The 20,955-nt window shown below is 36.4% G+C and overlaps 1 protein-coding gene across 1 annotated transcript in view; it reads left to right on the top strand.

Moving 5' to 3' along the window:
* Nucleotides 1-20,955, top strand: part of KPNA3 (karyopherin subunit alpha 3) — a 103,524-nt gene that overhangs the window by 49,804 nt on the left and 32,765 nt on the right. Inside the window, exons 3-6 of the mRNA XM_045978347.1 lie at nucleotides 18,474-18,563; nucleotides 18,755-18,784; nucleotides 18,875-18,927; nucleotides 19,053-19,148. Coding sequence (XP_045834303.1) covers nucleotides 18,474-18,563; nucleotides 18,755-18,784; nucleotides 18,875-18,927; nucleotides 19,053-19,148 — 269 coding nt within the window. The remainder of the gene's footprint in view (nucleotides 1-18,473; nucleotides 18,564-18,754; nucleotides 18,785-18,874; nucleotides 18,928-19,052; nucleotides 19,149-20,955) is intronic.

The following is a 20,955-nucleotide window of genomic DNA, read 5'->3' on the forward strand; positions in this document are numbered from 1 at the left end:
GACAAATTAGGGAGCTTGTGTCAAAATATTAAACAAGGAGCTGTTTCCTTTACCAAAAAATCCTTCTGCCTAAGTACATAAATAATGGAACTAAACAATGTGTTTAGTTCGTAGTTGATTTCTGGCACAAGCCCCATATCTTGTAGCAGACTTGTAACAAATGGAGAAATTTTAGCCAGTCCATAGATCATACTTTGAATAAGACTGATAGTGCTCTGTCAAATTGAGAGTGAGATCTAATTATTAATATATACTCTTTTTACTAGCCTCACATTCTTTTTTTTTTAACTTTTTTGCCTTTTACCTCCTTGATATCTTACTTTCCTATTTAAGTGGGTACTAATGCATTAGCACTTACACAGAAGTCTGTACTTCTGTTTTTATCATATTGTAAACAGATTTACATAAGAGTTATAACTTTTTTCTAAAATCATACAGCTGATAAATGATAGCTGAGCTCTTAATCATTATCCTATAATGCCTCTCAAAGTAAATGTTTGTTGAGTGAATAATACCTCATGAGTTGAAAATCAGTCCAAAACTTATCACTGGCATTCTTAACTTTAGCACATTATATTAAACTTTATATAATCTTCTCTTGGTGATTGATCAGTGAGATATTCCATTAGGATTTTATTGTCATTAGATCTGGGGATAGGACTTAAGTTCTTACATAACGAAAAACACCACAAAAATGCCCCACTTGACTAATCAGATACAGTATAATTGTTTTAATTGGTTGTACTTTTAATAAAATTTTTTTTTTAAGATTTTATTTATTTGTTTGACAGAGACACAGTGAGAGAGGGAACATAAGCAGGAGGAGTGGGGGAGGGAGAAGCAAGGATCTTGCTCTGCTGAGCAAGGAGCCTGACACGGGGTTCAATCCCAGGACCCTGGGACCATGACCTAAGCTGAAGGCAGACGCTTAATGACTGAGCTGCCCAGGCGCCCCTAGTAAAATATCTTTTTAAAAATAGCCTGAATTGTCTTATGTCAACAAGATAATAAAGTTCATATGATTGTATCGATTAATATGGAAACAAAATCCAGCATTCATTCCTGATAAAACTCTCAATAAATTACAGATAGAACTTGCTCAACTTGATAAAGAACATCTGCAAAAAAACCTACAGCTAACATCATACTTAATGGCGAAAACTGAATGCTTTCTCCCTAAGATCTAAGAACAAGACAAGGATGTCTACCCTTATTGTTCTTACTTAGTAGAGTTCTGGCAATTCTAGCCAATGCCATAAGTCAAGAAAAGTAAATAAAATGCATTAGTTTAAAAAGGAAAAAATAAAACTGCCCCTGTTTCTAGATGACATGATTGTCTATATAAAAAAATCTGAGGAATCTACTACAGGAAATCTCCTTGAATTAATAAGTGAGTTCAGCAAGGTCACAGAATACAGGAGTAACATATAAAAGTCAATGGCTTATATATGTTAACAGTGAACATGCAGAAATCAAAATTATGAATACAATACTATTTTTTTAAGATTTATTTATTGATTTTAATTTCTTTAAATTCAGTTAATTAACATATAACGTATTATTGGTTTCAGAGGTGCAGGTCTGTGATTCATCAGTCTTACATAACACCCAGTGCTCATTACATCACATGCCCTCCTTAATGTCTATCATCCAGTTACCCCATCTCCCCACTTCCTTACCCTACAGCAACTCTCAGTTTCTTTCTTATGGTTAAGAGTCTCTTGTGGTTTATCACCCTCTCTGGTTTCATCTTGTTTTATTTTTTTCCCTCTCTTCCCCTATGATCCTCTGTTTTGTTTGTTTGTTTGTTTGTTTCTTTTTTTTTTTAAATTCAAGGATATCATACATCCTGCTTTTTTAAAAAAGATTTTATTAATTTATTTATTTGTCAGAAAGAGAGAAAGAGCGCACAAGCAGGCAGAGTGAGAAGCAGGCTCCCTGCCGAGCAAGGAGCCTGTTGGGGAACTTGATCCCAGGACCCTGGGATCATGACCTGAGCTGAAGGTAGTGGCTTAACTGACTGAGCCACCCAGGTGTCCCTCTCTGTTTTGTTTCGTAAATTCCACATATGAGTGAGATCATATGATTGTCTTTCTCCAATTGACTTAATTCACTTAGCATTATACCCTAATTCCATCCATGTTTCAAATGGCAAGATTTCTTTTTTCTTTTTGATGGCTGAGTAATATTCCATTGTATATATGTGTGTGTGTGTGTGTGTGTGTGTGTATGCACCACATCTTGTCCATTCACCTGTTGATGGATATCTGGGCCTTTTCCATAGTTTCACTACTGTGGACATTGCTGCTATAAACATTCGGGTGCATGTGTCACTTCAGATCACTACATTTGTATCTTTGGGGTAAATACCCAGGAGTGCAGTTCCTGGGGTGTAGGGTAGCTCTATTTTCAACTTTTTGAGGAACCTCCATACTGTTTTCTGGAGTGGCTGTAACAGCTTGCATTCCCACCAACAGTGTAAGAGAGTTCCCCTTTCTCCACATCCTTGCCAACATCTTTTGTTTCCTGAGCTGTTAATTTTAGCCATTCTGACTGGTGTGAGGTGGTATCTCACTATGGTTTTGATTTGTATTTCCCTGATGCCAAGTGATGTGGAACGTTTTTTCATGTGTCTGTTGGTCATTTGTATGTCTTCTTTGGAGAAATGTTTGCTCATGTCTTCATCCCATTTCTTGATTGGATTACTTGTTCTTTGAGTGTTGAGTTTGATAAATTCTTTATAGATTTTGGATACTAGCCCTTTATCGATATGTCATTTGCAAATATCTTCTCCCATTCTGTCAGTTGTCTTTTGGTTTTGTTGGCTGTTTCCTTTGCTGTGCAAAAGCATTTTATCTTGAAAAGTCCCAGTAGTGAATTTTTGCCTTTTTTCCCTTGTCTTTGGAGACCTGTATAGCAAGAAGTTGCTATAGCCAAGGTCATAGAGGTTGCTGCCTGTGTTTACCTCTAGGATTTTGATGGATTCCTGTCTCACATTTAGGTCTTCCATCCATTTTGAGATCATGTTTGTGTATGGTGTGAAGAAATGGTTCAGTTTCATTCTTCTGCATGTGGCTGTCCAATTTTCCCAGCACCATTTATTGAAGAGACTGTCCTTTTTCCATTGGATATTCTTAACTGCTTTGTCGAAGTTTATTTGACTATAGGGATGAAGTCCATTTTGGGGTTCTCTGTTCTGTTCCATTTATCTCTATGTCTGTTTTGTGTCAGTACCATACTGTTTTGGTGATTACAGCTTTGTAATGGAGGTTGAATTCCAGAATTATGACACCACAGTTTTGGTTTTCTTTTTCAACATTCCTTTGACTATTTGGGGCCTTTTCTGGTTCCATACAAATTTTACGATTATTTGTTCCAGCTCTGAGAAAAAAGTTGGTGGTATTTTGATAGGGATTGCTTGAATGTGTAGATTGCTCTAGGTAGCATAGACATTTTAACAATATTTATTCTTCCAATCTGTGGGCATAGAGTGTTTTTCCATTTCATTGTGTCTTTCTCAATTTCTTTCATGAGTGTTCTATAGTTTTCTAAGTACATATTCTTTTTCTGGGGTCATTTTTGCCATTTTAGTATTTTTTTTTCTCTCGTCATTTATTCTTCTCTGGACAGAATGACAAGATGGAAAAATTCACATCAAAAAAGAGAAAAAGAGGCAGTACTGACTGCCAGAGACCTAATCAGTATGGACATAAGTAAGATGTCAGAACTAGAGTTCAGAATAACAATTACAAAGATACTAGCTGGGCTTGAAAAAACATGGAAAACACTAGAGAATCCCTTTCTGGAGAAATAAAAACTAAAATCTAACCAAGTTGAAATCAGAAAGGCTGTTAATGAAATGCAACCAAAATGGAGGCCTAACTGCTAGGATAAATGAAGCAGAAGAGAGAATTATTGATACAGAAGACAAAATGATGGAGAATAAAGAAGGTGATAAAAAGATAAACAATTACTGAATCACGGGGGGAGGGTGGGAATTTGAGAGATAAGTGATACCATCAAGGGGAACACTATTAGAATAATTGGGATCCCAGAAGAAGAGGGGGGCAGAAGGTATATTGGAGCAAATTATAGTGAAGAACTTCCCTAATATGGGGCAGGAAACAGGCATCTAAGTCCAGAAGCCACAGAGAACCCCCCTCAAAATCAATAAAAATAGGTCAACACCCTGACATATAATAGTGAAACTTGCAAATTTCAGAAACAAGGAGAAAATCATGAAAGTAGCTCAGGACAAGAGGTCTGTAACCTACAAGGATAGAAACATGAGATTGGCAGTAGACCTATCCACAGAGACCTGGCAGGCAGAAAGAACTGGCATTATATATTCAGGGTGCCAAATGAAAAAAATATGCAGCCAAGAATACATTATCCAGCTAGTGTGTCATTCAAAATAGAAGGAGTGATAAAAATCTTCCAGGACAAACAAACTAAAGGAATTTGTGATCACCAAACCAGCCCTACAGGAAATATTAAAGGGGGTTCTTTAAAGAAAGAAAGAGCCCAAAAGTAACATAGACCAGAAGGGAACAGAGACAATCTACAGAAACAGTCACTTTACAGGTAATACAATGGCACTAAATTCTTATCTTTCAGTAGTTAACTCTGTAAATGGGCTAAATGGCCCACTCAAAAGACACGGGATTTAGATTGGATGAAAAAGCAAGACCCATCAATATGCTATCTACAAGAGACTCATTTTAGACCCAAATCCAGATATAAAGTGAGGGGATGGAAAACATTTATCATGCTAATAGATATCAAAGGAAAACTGGCACTGGCAATCTTCATATCCGACAGGTTAGATTTTATTTATTTTTTTTTTAAGATTTTATTTATTTACTTGACAGAGATCACAAGTAGGCAGAGAGGCAGGCAGAGAGAGAGAAGGAAGCAGGCTCCCCACTGAGCAGGAAGCCTGATGCGGGGCTCGATCCCAGGACCCTGGGATCATGACCTGAGCTGAAGGCAGAGGCTTTAACCCACTGAGCCACCCAGGTGCCCCCGATTTTAAAGTTAGATTTTAAACCAGACTATAATAAGAGATGAAGAAGCATACTATATCATAAAGGGTCTGTCCAACAAGAACTAACAATTATAAATATTTATGTCCCTAACATAGGAACAGCCAATTATGTAAGCCAGTGAATAATAAAAATCAAAGAAACACATTGACAATAATACAGTAATAGTAGGGAAGTTTAGCACACCACTCACAGCAATGGACAGATCATCTAAGCAGAAGACCAACAAGGAAATAGGGCTTTGAATGTCACACTGGGCCAAATGGACTTCACAGATATATTTGGAGTATTCCATCCCAAAGCAACAGAATACACATTCTTCTTCAGTGCACATGGAACATTCTCGAGAACAGATCACATACTAGGTCACAAATCAGGTCTCAGCTGGTATCAAAAGATTGAGATCATTCTGTACATATTTTAGGACCATGATGCTTTGAAACTGTAATTCAGTCACAAGAGGAAATTTGGAAAGAACTCAAATATGTGGATACATGGAGTCTAAAGAGCATCCTACTAAGGAATGAATGGGTCAACCAGGAAATTACAGAACAATTTAAAAAATTCATGGAAACAAATGAAAACACAACTGTTCAAAACCTTTGGGATGCAGAAAAATGGAGTCCTAAGAGGGAAGTATATAGCAATATAAGCCTTTCTCAAGAAACAACAAAGTTCTCAAGTACGCAATCTCACCTTACAACTAAAGGAGCTGGAGAAGGAACAGCAAATAAAGCCTGAACCCAGCAGAAGAGAACTAGTAAAGATTACAGCAGAAATCAATTAAACAGAAACTAAAAAAACAGTAGAACAGATCAATGAGTGTAGGAGCTGATTCTTTGAAAGAATTAGTAAGATCGATAAACCCCTGGCCAGATTTATCAAAAAGAAAAGAGAAAGGACCCAAATAAATAAAATGATGGATAAAAGAGGAGAGATCACAACCAACACTGAAGAAATAGTTATAGGAAAATATTATGAGCAAAGCCACTAAATTAGGCAATCTGGAAGAAATGGAAGCATTCCTGGAGGTGTATAAACTACCAAAACTGAAACAGGAGGAAATAAAAAACCTGAACAGACCCATAACAAGCAAGGAAATTGAAGCACTAATCAAAAATATCCCAGCAAGCAAAAGCCCGGGGCTAAATGGCTTCCCAGGGGAATTCTACTGAACCTTTAAAAAAGAACTAATACCTACTCTTCTGAAGCTGTTTTTAAAACATGGGAAGGGAAGGAAAACTTCTAAACTCTTTTTATGAGGCCAACATTACCTTGTTCCCAAAACCAGACAAAGACCCCACCAAAAAGGATTATAGACCAATATCCCTGATGAACTTGGATACAGAAATTCTCACCAGGATACTAGCACAGCTCAACCTCATGATCTGAGCCCAAATCAAGAGTCGGACACTTAACTATCTGATATACCCATGTGCCCCCAGACGAGCGTATTTTTAAAATGTTTATGGAAAGGCACAGGCTCTAGAAGACCTAAAACAGTCTTGACAGAGAATAAAAACAGGAGCAATTGCTCCAGCCAATATTAAGGCTTATGGGATAGCTACAGCAATGAATACTACATGATATTGGCTAAAGGATGGACACATTTCTCAGTGTAACAAAAGATAGAACCCAGAAATAAACCCACACAGATACACCCAAGTTTCTTTTGGCAAAACTAATTCAGTGGCAGAAGAATAACTTCTTTAGCAAATGATACTAGAGCAAATGGAAATTCATAGGCAAAAATAAATAACCTCAACCTCATTCTCACACCTGTACAAATACATAAAATGGATCCTACACTTAAATGTAAAAGATAAAACTATTTTTAAACATTTAGGGAAAATATGGAGGAAAATTTTCAGGATCCAGAGCCAGGCAAATGTTCATACAGTTGACCACAAAAGCATAATCCATAAAAAGAAAGTTGGACCTTAATAAATAAAAAATTTTTATTCTATGAAAGCTCATATAAAAGGATGAAAATACAAGCTGGAGATAAAGAAGAAAACCACACATCCAATATAGGGCTAGTATCTATAATGAACTCTTAAAGGTTAGCAGTAAAAACAAACAAAAAACCCTAATTTTTAAAATGGGCAAGGATGAGAAGAGACGTTTCATTGAATGAAGTATAGCACTTATTGTGATTATGATTATTAATATATTATTAGCCATCAGAGAAATATGGATTAAAACCAACTATGCATCTGTTAGAATGGCTGAAATAAAAATAGTAACATGAAATGATAGTGAGGATGTAGAGAAATTGGATCACTCATCTGTTGCTGATGGGAATGTGGAATGGTACAGTCACTCTGGAAGACATGTTGCTAATAAACAGCCTACCAGTTAAACTCCTACTCATTTATCTCAGAGATATGAGAACTGATGTTCATACAAAATCTGTACTTGAATGTTTGTAACAACTTTCTTTTGGATTAGCTAAAACCTAGAAACAATCCAGATGTCTTTAAAAGGTAATTGGTTAAACTTTAGTAGGTCTTTGCCATGAAATACCACTCAGCAATTAAAAGGAACCAACTATATATTTTTTTAAAGATTTTATTTTTTTATTTGACAGAGATTACAAGTAGGCAGAGAGGCAGAGAGAAAGAGAGGAGGAAGCAGGCTCCCTGCTGAGCAGAGAGCCCAATGCGGGGCTCAATCCCAGGACCCTGGGATCATGAACCGGAGCCAAAGGCAGAGGCTTTAACCCACTGAGCCACTCAGGCGCCCCTAAAAAGGAACCAACTATTGATAGAAGCAGCAGCTTAATGTGAATTTCTTGGGAATTATGCTGGTCAGGGAAAGCCTATCACAAAAAGATTATATACTGTGTGATTCCATTTATGTAACATTTTTGAAATGATAAAATTTTAGAAATGAAGGACTGATTAGTGATTGCAAGGGTTAGATTCAGGGACAGGGAGGAGACAACAGAGAGGTTGTTTGCTTTAAAAGGGACAACAGAAGGGCATCTTCGGTTTTTGGAACTGTTCTGTATTTTGAGTATAATGGTGGATACATGAACCTGTGCTTGTGATAAAATTGTATAGAATTAATATACATAAATTTCATACAGTGAATGTAAATAAGACAGGAAATCTGAATAAGATCAGTGGGTTATGTCAATGTCAGTGTCTTCTTTGTGATATTATACTACCATTTGGCAAAATGTTAATTAAGAGAATCTGGACTAGGGGTACCAGGGTGGCTCAGTTCATTAAACATCAGCCTTAAGGTCAGGTCATGATCCCAGCATCCTGGGATTGAACCCTGAATCAGGCTCCCTGATCAGCAGGCAGTCTGATTCTGCCCCTTCCCCTGATTAAGCTCATGTGTACTTGCATGCGTGCGCGCTTGTGTGCGCGCTGTCTCTGTCTCTGTCTTAAATAAATAAAATCTTTTCTTTAAAAAAAAAAAAAGATGTGGTTTATATATACAGTGGAATATTATTCAGCCATAAAGAAGATTGAAATCAGGGCGCCTGGGTGGCTCAGTGGGTTAAAGCCTCTGACTTCGGCTCAAGTTATGATCCCAGCGTCCTCCGATCAAGCCCCGCATAGGGCTCTCTTCTCGGCGGGGAGCCTGCTTCCCTTCCTCTCTCTGTCTGCCTCTGCCTACTAGTGATCTCTGTCTGTTAAATAAATAAATAAAATCTTTAAAATAAAGAAAGATTGAAATCTGGGGCACCTGGGTGGCTCGGTAGGTTAAAGCCTCTGCTTTTGGCTCAGGCCATGATCCCAGGGTCCTGGAATCAAGCCCCACATCGGGTTCTCTGCTCAACAGGGAGCCTGCTTCCCCCGCCACCTCTGCCTACTTGAGATCTCTGTCAAATGCATAAATAAAATCTTAAAAAAAAAGGAAAGATTGAAGTCTTCCCATTTGCAATGACATGAATGGAGGTAGGGAATATTAGGCTAATAAGCAAAATAAGGGAAAGACAAATACCATATGATTTCACTCATATATACAATTTAAGTAACAAAACAAGTGTGCAAAGGGAAAAAAGAGAGAGAGAAATCAAGAAACAGACTCTTATTAATTATAGAGAATAAACTGATGGTTACCAAGAGGGGAGACTTTGGGGGATTGGGTTAAATAGGTGATGGAGATTAAGGAGTGCACCTATTGTGATGAGTGGGTGTTTTATGGAAGTATTGAATCACTTTATTGCACACCTGAAAGTAATATAATGCTATATATTAAGTACCTGGAATTAAAATAAAAACTTAAGAAAAAACTAATTAAGGGTTTCATTAATTGAAGTTTTGATTGATCAAGGTTTTACTAATTGAAATTTTGATTGAGACCATTATAAATGTGAGTGCAGTTATAAGAAATAATGCAAAAATCCCTAGCCCAGGTTCTCTTTTTAAAAGATTTTATTTATTTATTTTGAGAACGAGAAAGCAATAGAGTATCTGAGTGGGGAAAGGGGCAGAGGGAGAGAAAGAATCCCAAGCAAACTCTGCACTGAATGTGGAGCCCGACATGAGGCTTGATTTTATGACCCTGATATCATGACCCAACTTGAAATCAAGGGTCAGACACTTAACTCTACTGAGCCACATCTTCTTTATCTGTTTATCAGTTCATGGACACTTGGGCTGCTTCCGTATCTTGGCTATTGTAAATAATGGTACAGGTAATCCCTTTGAATTAGTGTTTTTGTATTCTTTGAGTAAATACCCGGTAGTATGATTGCTAGATCATAGGGTAGCCCTATTTTTAACTTTTTTTTTTTTTTTAAGATTATTTATTTATTTATTTGACAGAGAGAGAGAGAGAGAGATCACAACTAGGCAGAGAGGCAGGCAGAGAGAGAGAGGAGGAAGCAGGCTCCCTGCCAAGCAGAGAGCCCAATGTGGGACTCTATCCCAGGACCCCGAGATCATGACCTAAGCCGAAGGCAGAGGCTTAACCCACTGAGCCACCCCGGCGCCCTATTTTTAACTTTTTGAGGAACCTCCATACTGTTTTCCAGAATGGGTGCATTAGTTTGCATTCCCACCAACAGAGTAAGAGGGTTCCTTTTTTTTTTTTTTTTTTTTTTTTTTTCACATCCTCACCAATACTTGTTTCTTGTGTTTTTGATTTTAGCCATTCTGATGGGTGTGAGGCAATATGTCATTGTAGTTTTGATTTGCATTTCCCTGGTGATCAGTGATGATAGGCATCATTTCATGTGTCTGTTGTCCATCTGTATGTCTTCCTTTAGAGGAATGTCTGTTCATGTTTTCTGCCGTTTTTTAGTTAGATTATTTTCTTCAGATACCCTTTATCAGATATGCCATATGCAAATATCTTCTGCCATTGCATGGATTGCCTTTTAGTCTTGATGATCATTTTCTTCACTGTGCAAAAGCTTTTTATTTTGGTGTAGTACCAATAGTTTATTTATTTTTGCTTTTGTTTCCCTTGCCTCAGGAAACATGTCTAGGAAAAGGTTGCTATAGCCAATGTCAGAGCTTACTGCCTGTGCTCTTTTCTAGGATTTTTATGGTTTCAGGTCTCACATTTAAGTTGCTAACCCATTTTGAATTTATTTTTATGTATGGTGTAAGAAAGTGATCCAGTTTCTTTCTTTTGCATGTTGCTTTCCAGTTTTCCAAAGGGCCATTTGTTGAAGAAACTGTCCTTTTCCCACTGGATATTCTTTTCTGCTTTGTCAAAGATTAATTGACCATTTAGTTGTGAGTTTACTTCTGGGTTTTCTATTCTGTTCCATTGATCTGTGTGTCTATTTCTGTGCCCATACCATAGTGTTTTGTTTTTTTTTTTAAGATTTTATTTATATGACAGACAGAGATCAGAAGTAGGCAGAGAGGCAGGCAGAGAAAAAGGAGGAAGCAGGCTCCCCGCTATGCAGAGAGCCCGATGCGGGGCTCGATCCCAGGACACCAGGACCATGACCTGAGCTGAAGGCGGAGGCTTAACCCACTGAGCCACCCAGGTGTCCCCATACCATAGTGTTTTAATTACTGCAGCTTTATAATATAGTTCGAAGTCTAGAATATTGATGCCTCCAGCTTTGCTTTGCTTTTTCAAGGTCATTTTGACTACTCAGTTTTAGAATTGTTTGTTCTAGTTGTGTGAAAAATGCTATTGATATTTTGAAAGGGATTGCATTAAATGTGTAGATTGCTTTGGGTAGTATAGACATTTCCACAGCAGTTGTTCTTCTAATCCTTGAGCATGGAATGTGTTTGCATTTCTTTGTGTCATTTTCAGTTTCTTTCATCAGTGTTTTATAGTTTTCAGAGTACAGTTCTTTACCTCAATAATTTGATTTATTCCTGGGTATCTTTTTATTTGGGGTGTAGTTGTAAATGATATTATTTTCTTAGTTTGTCTTTCTGCTGCTTCATTATTGATATGTAGAGATGTAACAAATTTCTGTATACTGATTTTGTATTCTGTAACTTTACTGAGTTTATCAGTTCTAGCAGTTTTTTTGGTAGAGTTAGGTTTTCTGTGTAGGGTATCATGTCATCTGTAAAGAGTGAAAGTTTTAATTCCTTACCAATTTGGATGCCCTTTTTTTTTTTTAAAGATTTTATTTATTTGACAGATCACAAATAGGCAGAGAGGCAGGCAGAGAGAGAGAGAGAGAGGAGGAAGCAGGCTCCCTGCTGAGCAGAGAGCCGGATGCAGGGCTCGATCCCAGGACACTGGGACCATGACCTGAGCCGAAGGCAGAGGCCTTAACCCACTAAGCCACCCAGGTGCCCCAGCAATTTGGATGCCCTTTTTAAAGAGAGGGAGTGGGGAGGAGTAAGGGAAGAGGGAAAGAATATTAAACATACTCCACACCTGAAGCTGGGTTTAATCTCACAATCCTGAGATCATGACCTGAGCCAAAATCAAGAGTCCAGATGCTTAATTGTACTGAGCCACCCAGGTGCACTACCTTTTGTTTCTTTTTGTTGTCTGATTGCTGAGGCTGGGACTTGCAGCACTATGTTGAATATAAGTGTTAAGAGTGGACATCCCGGGGCACCTGGATGGCTCAGTGGGTTAAAGCCTCTGCCTTCAGCTCAGGTCATGATCCCAGGGTTCTGGGATCGAGCCCCGCATCGGGCTCTCTGCTTCACGGGGAGCCTGCTTCCTCCTCTCTCTCTGCCTGCCTCTCTGCCTGCCTCTCTGCCTAGTTGTGATTTCTCTCTGTCAAATAAATAAAATATTAAAAAAAAAAAAAAAGAGTGGACATCCTTGTCTTGTTCCTTACTTGGGGAAAAACCTCCCAGCTTTTTCCATTAAGGATGATGTTAGCTGTGTGTTTTTCATATATGGACTTTATTATGTTGAGGTATGTTCCCTCTAAACCTACTTTGTTCAGGGTTTTTAATCACAAATGGATGTTGTATTTTGTCAAATGCTTTTTCTGTGTCTATTGAAATGATCATGTATAAAACCTTAAATTAGTTAAAAAAAAAAACACCTTAAATTAGTAAAGAAGAATCCAAAAGAAAGCGGCTATTTAATAAGATTTGTTAAATGATTCTTCAGGAAAAATAATTTCTGTTATGTTGTCAGATTTTTACATGATTGGTGAATCAGTAGTGTTTTGGTTTTTTTAAAAAAAATTTTAAGAATTTATTTATTTGACACAGAGAGAGAGATCACAAGTAGGCAGAGAGAGTCAGAGAAAGGTGGGGAAGCAGGCTCCCCGCTGAGCAGAGAGCCGGATGCAGGGCTTGATCCCAGGACCCTGAGATCATGACCTGAGCCGAAGGCAGAGGCTTAATTAACCCACTGAGTCACCCAGGTGCCCCTTAACTGATATTTTCTAGATATACAGTTTAATTTAGGCTGGTTCTCTGTATCCCCATACTCATCTGTGAAATAAGAGATTTTAATTTTACAGGAACTAAAACTAGATAAGACAACACAATGAGTATTATTGCTTAATAAAAACTTATTTAATTATGTCACATTCAAAATGCGGCTGATAAATATCTATTTTTTTTTCATAATGTGTTTAAGAAATAATTGCTGATTTATTCCACAAATTTAGATATAGAATATTCAGCCACTTTTTTAAAGTAAAGAGAAATTGGGGAATGAAAAAGAACTTTATATAGAGGTCAATATGCAGAATTTGTTAACTCAAAAAATATTAGGTTGAGTCTTAGAAATTACCCATAGTTAACCTTCTTAACCTGCAAGGTGTTAATTCTGTGTGGTTCAACCCTAATAGAAAACAGAAAGTCAAAAAAGAAATTAAATACATAGTTGGGTAAAAGATTAATAACAGATTTTTAAAGGAACTTTAAGAAATGGATCTAATGTGTGTGTGTGTGTGTAGATAAAGTAGGTGTTGAAACTAGGTTAGTTTCCATATCTTCTGCGCTCTCCTCCCACTTGACAAAAGAAAGAGATACCTTTTATAGATGCTGAATTTTTTGAAGTACAGTGTCCAGGAGAGTAAAAAGCTCTAGGTTTTTAAGTAAAGGGACAGTTTAAGTTACTGGTTTTGATGAAGCTTCCTTTAATGATTAATTAGATCACCAGAAACCTGCCCAGAGATTATCTTTCCTTAGCTCATACATAGTTTTTGTTTTGTGAAGCATAAAGTTTGATGGGACATCTGGGTGGCTCAGTCAGTTATGATCAGGTCATGATCTCAGGGTTCTGGGATTGAGTCCTGCATTGGGTTCTTTGCTTAGCAGGGAGACTGCTTCTTCCTGTGCCCAACCTCCCACCCCCAGCTTGTGCTCGCTCATGTGCTTTTTCTCTCTGACAAATAAATAAAATCTTAAAAAAAAAAAAAAAAGAATAAAGTATGATTTTCTGCCCTAAGATATTTTTGGCTTATTTTAGGATGCTATCAATTGAAATTTGGGAGTTATCACTTAATTTTTGATAAAAGAAACATTTTACTGTGAAGCTACAATAACTTTAAACTTGTATATGCTTAATAACATATGTCCAAATACATATAAAGCAAAAATTGACAAAATTAGAAGGCAGAATTTGTCAAAGACATAATCATTTGGGAAACTTTCTTGTCGTTAACAAACACACCAATTAATAGGGGAAAGAAAAGTTAAATAACTTAATTTGTAACTATTGTTTAAAAACACATATAAAACCCCATGAAAAATAGTTTTGTGATAGTATAAAGCTATAATTTCCAAACTGTGTGCTGAGGTACCATGGGGCTCCGTGATGAAATCAGAGAGACATTTGGGATAGTCTAAATTTTTAAGAGACACATAGCAACATTTGACGTCTTTCTGATACCACAGAACTATTAGGTATTGAGGTAGTTCACAATTTAAATATTAGATCTCACTGCATTCCTTTTAATCACATATTTTGTTTAAGAGTGAAGTGAGATTTATTTTTTCTTTCAATTTATATACCCATAGCCCCCCATCCTTCACAGCCCCACAACCCCCTGCCAATGACTATTAGGTTGTTTGGACCTGACTACTTGAATAAGAAAACTTAGGTATTTCTTTTGGCCTATACTGTGGACTGAGAAGGTTCAGGAAATTCTGATGTAAAGCAAATACCAGTTAATTTGAGACTATTTCTGATCACCATACAATTAAATTAGAAGTCCAGGAATAAAAATCTCATAATTGTGAAAAAAAAAAAGAAAGAAAGAAAGAACGAACTTCTGAATACGTTGAGCATCACAGAAATCCTAGTTGCCATTAGGATTACTTAGAAAGGTTGGGGGAACCAGGTAATAGGGAGGGCATGTATTGCATGGAGCACTGGGTGTTGTGCAAAAACAATGAATACTGTTATGCTGAAAAAAAATAAATAAATTTTTAAAAAAAAAGATTACTTAGAAATGAACAATAGGAAAAATATTACATGTCAGAACCTGTGGAATACAGTTAAAAATGTACTTCACAAGAGAAATTTATAGCAAGTAGAGATACAGAACAAAGAATAATAGTATTTAAAAGGCATATTAATGTGTCTATAGCACAAGTTTTAAAAGATTAGTACATCACTTAGTTTTTGCTGCATAATAAACTACTCCAAAACCAAGTAGGTTAAAATAGTTGCCATTTTAGTCAGCTAATAATTCTGTGGGTTGGCAGAGTGGTTCTACCGGTCTGGGCCAATTCAGCTGATTTCTGCTGGGCTCCTTCATTCATCTCTGGTCAGTTGGTGGGTTAGCTGGTGACTAGATGATCTAAGGATGGTCTCACACAAGTTTCTGGCTTTTGGTTGAGACCTTGGTTGTCTTCTATGTAGCCTCATCCTCCAGCTGGCTAGCACAGTGTTGTTCACGTGGTGGTTTTAGAATTTTAAGAGCAGCAAGAGAGGACATTCTTAGATGTGTAAGCACTTTTCAAGCCCATTTGATTAATGTCCCATTGCCAAACCCAGCCACACAGCCACACCTAGAATTAGTATAGGACCAAACTGTCCAGAGGCATGGGTATGGGAAGGGGAATTATAGCCATTTTTGTAAACAATCTACCACAGTTTGAATGTAAACAATTTTTTGCCAATAGATTTGAAAACTTAGCTGAAATGAACAGTTTTCTAGAGGAAAAAAAGATTTACCCATTTAACTCAAGAAGAAATGAAAAACATGAAGAGATCTTAAAGTAAATTATATTAGTAGTGAAACACTTAACCTCTTCCAACCTAAAAAAGAAAAGGTAATCTTGTTGATAGAACTCCAGCAAACATTCAAAGAACAGATAATTTCAGTCTTATTAAATGATTGTAGAGGAGGTAAGGAGGTAACAATACCCAACCCATTTTGTCAGGCCAGCAAAGCCATGACTTCAAGAATGAGACCAAGACAGCATGAGAAAAGGTGCTTATAAGCCAGTTTCACTTATTAACATAGGTAAGGAAAAAAATTATAAATAAAATATTAGCAAATTAAGTCCAGTAGTGATTATCTTTTTAAAATTTGCAGGAAAGATTTATCCCAGTTCTTGGAAACGTTTAACTTTTACATTGCAAGGTTCTAAGTTTAACATTAAAAAGTCAGTTAATTTACCACATTTACAGATGAAAGAGGAAAATTACATGTCCATATCAATAGATGCAAAAGAAGTACAGTTTAATAAAACTAAGCACCTGTTTGTGGCTAAAAAGAAAAAGGAAAAGATCTTAACAAATTAGTAATAGAAATGCGATTTCTTATGAGGTGGGGGGGCGGGAAAGACCGCAAGCATCATATATTATGATAAAATGCTATTCCTGTATTAAGCATCTGTGTATTTAGGAGGTTTTAGTTGTATTTATGCTATTATGTATTGTTTTTGTGCCTGAAATATCGGGTGGAGTTGGAGAAATGGAGAGAGTACAATTTCTAAAAGGCCTTTGGAAGTTTAATTGTTCAGACTCAAAAGGTTAAAGGAAAATAGAGAATAAAATGAGATAAAACCTTAGTGAAACATTTAAATGAATTCTAAGAAATGTTAGCATATAATAAATTTTAAGATTAACCCTTGTACGAATGACAAAGTACAATGCATAAATTTTTTTTAGGTTTTGAAACAATTTCAAACTTGCAGTTTGAAATTCAAATTTACATTAGTACAAAAACCACTGTGCATTCTTTACTCAGTACCCAGCTTCCTTGTTTGTTAGCTTTTTTCTGTATTTGCCTTATTCTTGCTCCTTTCTCTCTGATTTAAACACACACACAAACACACATACACACACGGGCACACACACACACACTTAAAACCGTTAAGTTGTTGGCATAATGCTCCATTATCCTTAATTTGTCAGTTCATATTTCATAAAAACATACACTTTCCTATGTAACCACAGTCCATTTGTCAAATTAACAGATAAATATCTACCATCTAATTCATGGACTTAACTCATATTTTGCTAGTTGTTCCTAATGTCCTTTATAAATCCAACTTCCAATCTAGGATTAGACATTGCGCTTGTCATGTTTCCTTAATCTCATTCAGTCTGACAGTTCTTCTGTCTTTATCTCTCAAGACGACATTTTTGAAGAGTACAGACTAGTTCTTGTAGATTGGCAGATTTAGGTTTGTCTCACTTTCCTCAGGTGGTGGTTCTTATTATGGTAGGAATACCACAGACATGATACTGTTTTCTCAGAACATGAGACCAGAAAGCTCATAATGTGGATTTGTTCTTTACTCATGATAATAACCTTTGTCAGTTCCTCAAGATGCTGTCTGCCAAGTTTTTCCACCATAAATTAATAAGTATTTTGTGGAGAGCTACTTGAGACTATAAAATATCAATGCATGGATTTTAATATTTGGAAGATGCATTAATTTAAAATAATGTAGAACTGATTGAGTAGTTGCTAAAGAACTATGCTGTGATAAAACTGCAAGTTGGTAGGTTATCTAATGATTAGCATATATATATATATATATATAGGCCTCAGTTTGTTTAAACATGTTTGCTTCTACATAGGACAAAAAATAGGTAGTATACAGATAAGCCAGTAAACTGCAGATACACATATATTTCCAGTTTTAACTTTCTACTCGATCTGAATTTTAACATAAATATTAATACCTCTTCGGATAATTTCTGTTATCAAAACTTCTATAAATATTGTATTGAAGACTAGATAGTATAAGCTCTGAAATTTTGAGTTGAAAGAATTTTAGAAATCATTCAGTCTTTTTTTAAGATTTTTTATTTGTTTGAGACAGAGAGAGAGCAAGCAGGTGTGTGCATGAGCAGTGGGGAGGGGCAGAGGGAGAGGGAGAAGCAGGCTCCCTGCTTAGCAGGGAGCCCTAAGTGGGGTTCACCTGGATTCCAGGATCTTGAGATCATGACCTGAGCTGAAGCAGGCACTTAATGAGCCAACTGAGCCAGCCAGGCACCCTAGAAATCATTCAGTCATTTATCTAATTTATTTTTACTTAATTCCATAGACAAACTATAAACTTAAAAGAAGATTGATTTATCCAATGTGATATGTGAAATGGCACATGTTGCTGCCATTACAAACAATTGAAACCCCATAAAATGTAGAAATATATTTGCTAGTAGAGAATTTTTGTTTTTAAAAGCCAGATAGCAAGAGTTTATATCTGAGATGATGGCAAGTAGGTGGCATTTATGCTGATGAATTCCCATTCCCCCCATTCCCAACAAGCATACGAACTTTAACATTTGAGCTTTGAACTCTTTCCCATCTAGCTGACTTCTTGCTTTAGTAAGTAGGTGAAAGCTATCATACCATTTAATGTATTTACTAGACTTTTATAGTAATAATGCATCCCCAAATTTGAATCTTTATTAAAAGACTGGGAGGCATGATGTTGGTCAGAACCACTGGTGTTTAATTGTGTGTATATGTGTGTGTGTGTATGTGTGAAAGCTATACTGTGTCACCAGTTAATTTTGTTACCAGATCTAGAAGGTAGCCTGTTTGTTACTGGTTTGTAGTATTCACATTTAATTCATGTTCTCCTTATCCAGAACAAAAGAGATGAACACTTACTGAAAAAAAGAAATGTTCCCCAAGAAGAAAGTTTAGAAGATTCAGATGTTGATGCTGATTTTAAAGCAGTAAGTTACTTTGGTGTTATAAAGTGTTTTTACAGTAATTTTTATTATAAGCAGAAAACTTCATTTGTAATCTAAGACCAATTTTACAATGATAATTAATGTATATTAACTCATAACCATAATAAATAGACAATAAATATAATTTTATTTAAAAGAACCTCTTTCCTGAACTGTCTTTTTTTCCTTTTAAGCAAAATGTAACACTAGAAGCTATATTGCAGGTATGTTATTAATTTAAATATAATTCTCACTTTGAAGTATTATAAAATTGATATTTTTAAAATTTCTTAAATTTACATTTGCTGTTACAGAATGCCACAAGTGATAACCCAGTGGTCCAGTTAAGTGCTGTTCAGGCTGCAAGGTAAATACTAATTTGTCCGGGAGTTATTGTAGGTGTCTTAGCTGGTAGTCTAGAAGTAATATGTTGTTTTTTCTGTTCATAGTTTGAAAATTATAGCAGTTAATTTCTTATATTTCTTTTTCTAGAAAGCTATTATCCAGTGACAGAAACCCACCAATTGATGACCTAATAAAATCTGGGATTTTACCAATTCTAGTCAAATGTCTAGAAAGGGATGATAAGTAAGTATGGATTTGAGTCTCTGTTTACTTGTTTTTAGTTAACTGAAAATTTAGGATTATAATTTAATGGGTTCAGTTAGGTTTTGCATTCCTTATGTTTTTTATTTGTCATATATTTTTATGTAACTTTCTAATTGTATGATCATATTCAGAAGACCTGAAGTTTTTTTTGTTTTGTTTTGTTTTTAGTTTTTGAAGTATATGTGTATTTTCTAGGAAAATTTTAGCTTAATGTTTATTGCCTATTCTAACTTACTTCAAATATTTATAGTCTTTATTTATTTTGTTTTTGTTTTGAATAATATTTTAAAACAACCCAAATAGTGTTTGAGTCACTCTTTGCTTATGAGTCTATATATAGATTAACCTCATGACTGAGTCAACATGAATGGTTTCCAGAACTGAGTGGCTCTTACCCTGGGAATATTCCAGCTGATCCACTGATCTTCTGCGAAGTCTTTAATAGAACTCCAACCATGATTATTTGTCTAAATAATATGCTTTTTATTTGTGGTAAATTAAAAATCAAGTTATACTTTTCCAGAATAGAAAGGGAAAAACACTACTTTGTATCTTTTGAGGTGTGGCCCCATTTCTGTTAATGTTTAAGAGATATGGGGCGCCTGGGTGGCTCAGTGGGTTAAAGCCTCTGCCTTTGGCTCAGGTCATGTTCCCAGGATCCTGGGATCGAGCCCCACATCGGACTTCCTGCTCATCGGGGAGCCTGCTTCCTCCTCTCTCTCTCTCTCTGCCTGCCTCTCTGTCTACTTGTGATTTCTATCTGTCAAATGAATAAATAAAATCTTAAAAAAAAAAAAAAGATATCCCAGTGTTCTGTATCTTAAAACTCATCAATTTGAATTAACGGAGAAGAACCTAAGTTTTAACTTCAAAGTATTTAATTTTTTTAAAAAAGATGTCATGTATTTATTTGACATCGAGAAAGAGTAAACAAGGGGAGTGGCAGGTAGAGGGAGAGGTTGGGGGGATGGGATGCAGACTCCCTGCTGAGCAGGGAGCCCAACACAGGACCCTGGGATCATGACCTAGGCCAAAGGCAGAGGCTTAACTGACTGAGCCACCCAGGAGCCCCATGAACCCCAAAATATTTTAAAACAAATGCTGATTTTTGCTTTTTGAGATCATTTAGACTAAAATTTGCTGTATTTTGCTAAATGTTGTGGAAAGAGTTTTCAGTTGGCTAGATAAAACAGTGAAATATAAATGTTGCCACAAAGGATTTTTATTATTTAAAAATATTTCCTTCTGTTTCATTATGTGCTAAGCCATCCCTCCAAAAATGCTTAACACTTATTTTATGCAATCATGTATATTTTCTGTAATGAGTATTTAAGTAAAAATACGTTTTATTTCAGCTGTTTAAAAAACAGTCTGTGGGGCGCCTGGGTGGCTCAGTGGGTTAAGCCTCTGCCTTTGTTTGGCTCAGGTCATGATTTCAGGGTCCTGGGATCGAGCCCCGCATCGGGCTCTCTGCTCTGCAGGCAGCCTGCTTCCTCCTCTCTCTGCCTGCCTCTCTGCCTACTTGTGATCTCTGTCAAATAAATAAATAAAACCTTTTTAAAAAAAAAAATAGGGGCGCCTGGGTGGCTCAATGGGTTAAAGCCTCTGCCTTCGGCTCGGGTCATGATTCCAGTATCCTGGGATCGAGCCCTGCATCGGGCTCTCTGCTCGGCAGGGAGCCTGCTTCCCCCTCTCTTCCCGCTCTCTCCCTGTCTTTTTGCATACTTGTGATCTCTGTCTGTCAGATAAATAAATAAATAAATAATCTTTTAAAAAAATAAATTAA

This window comes from Meles meles, chromosome 14 (assembly GCF_922984935.1).
Source record: "Meles meles chromosome 14, mMelMel3.1 paternal haplotype, whole genome shotgun sequence".
NCBI lineage: Eukaryota > Metazoa > Chordata > Mammalia > Carnivora > Mustelidae > Meles > Meles meles.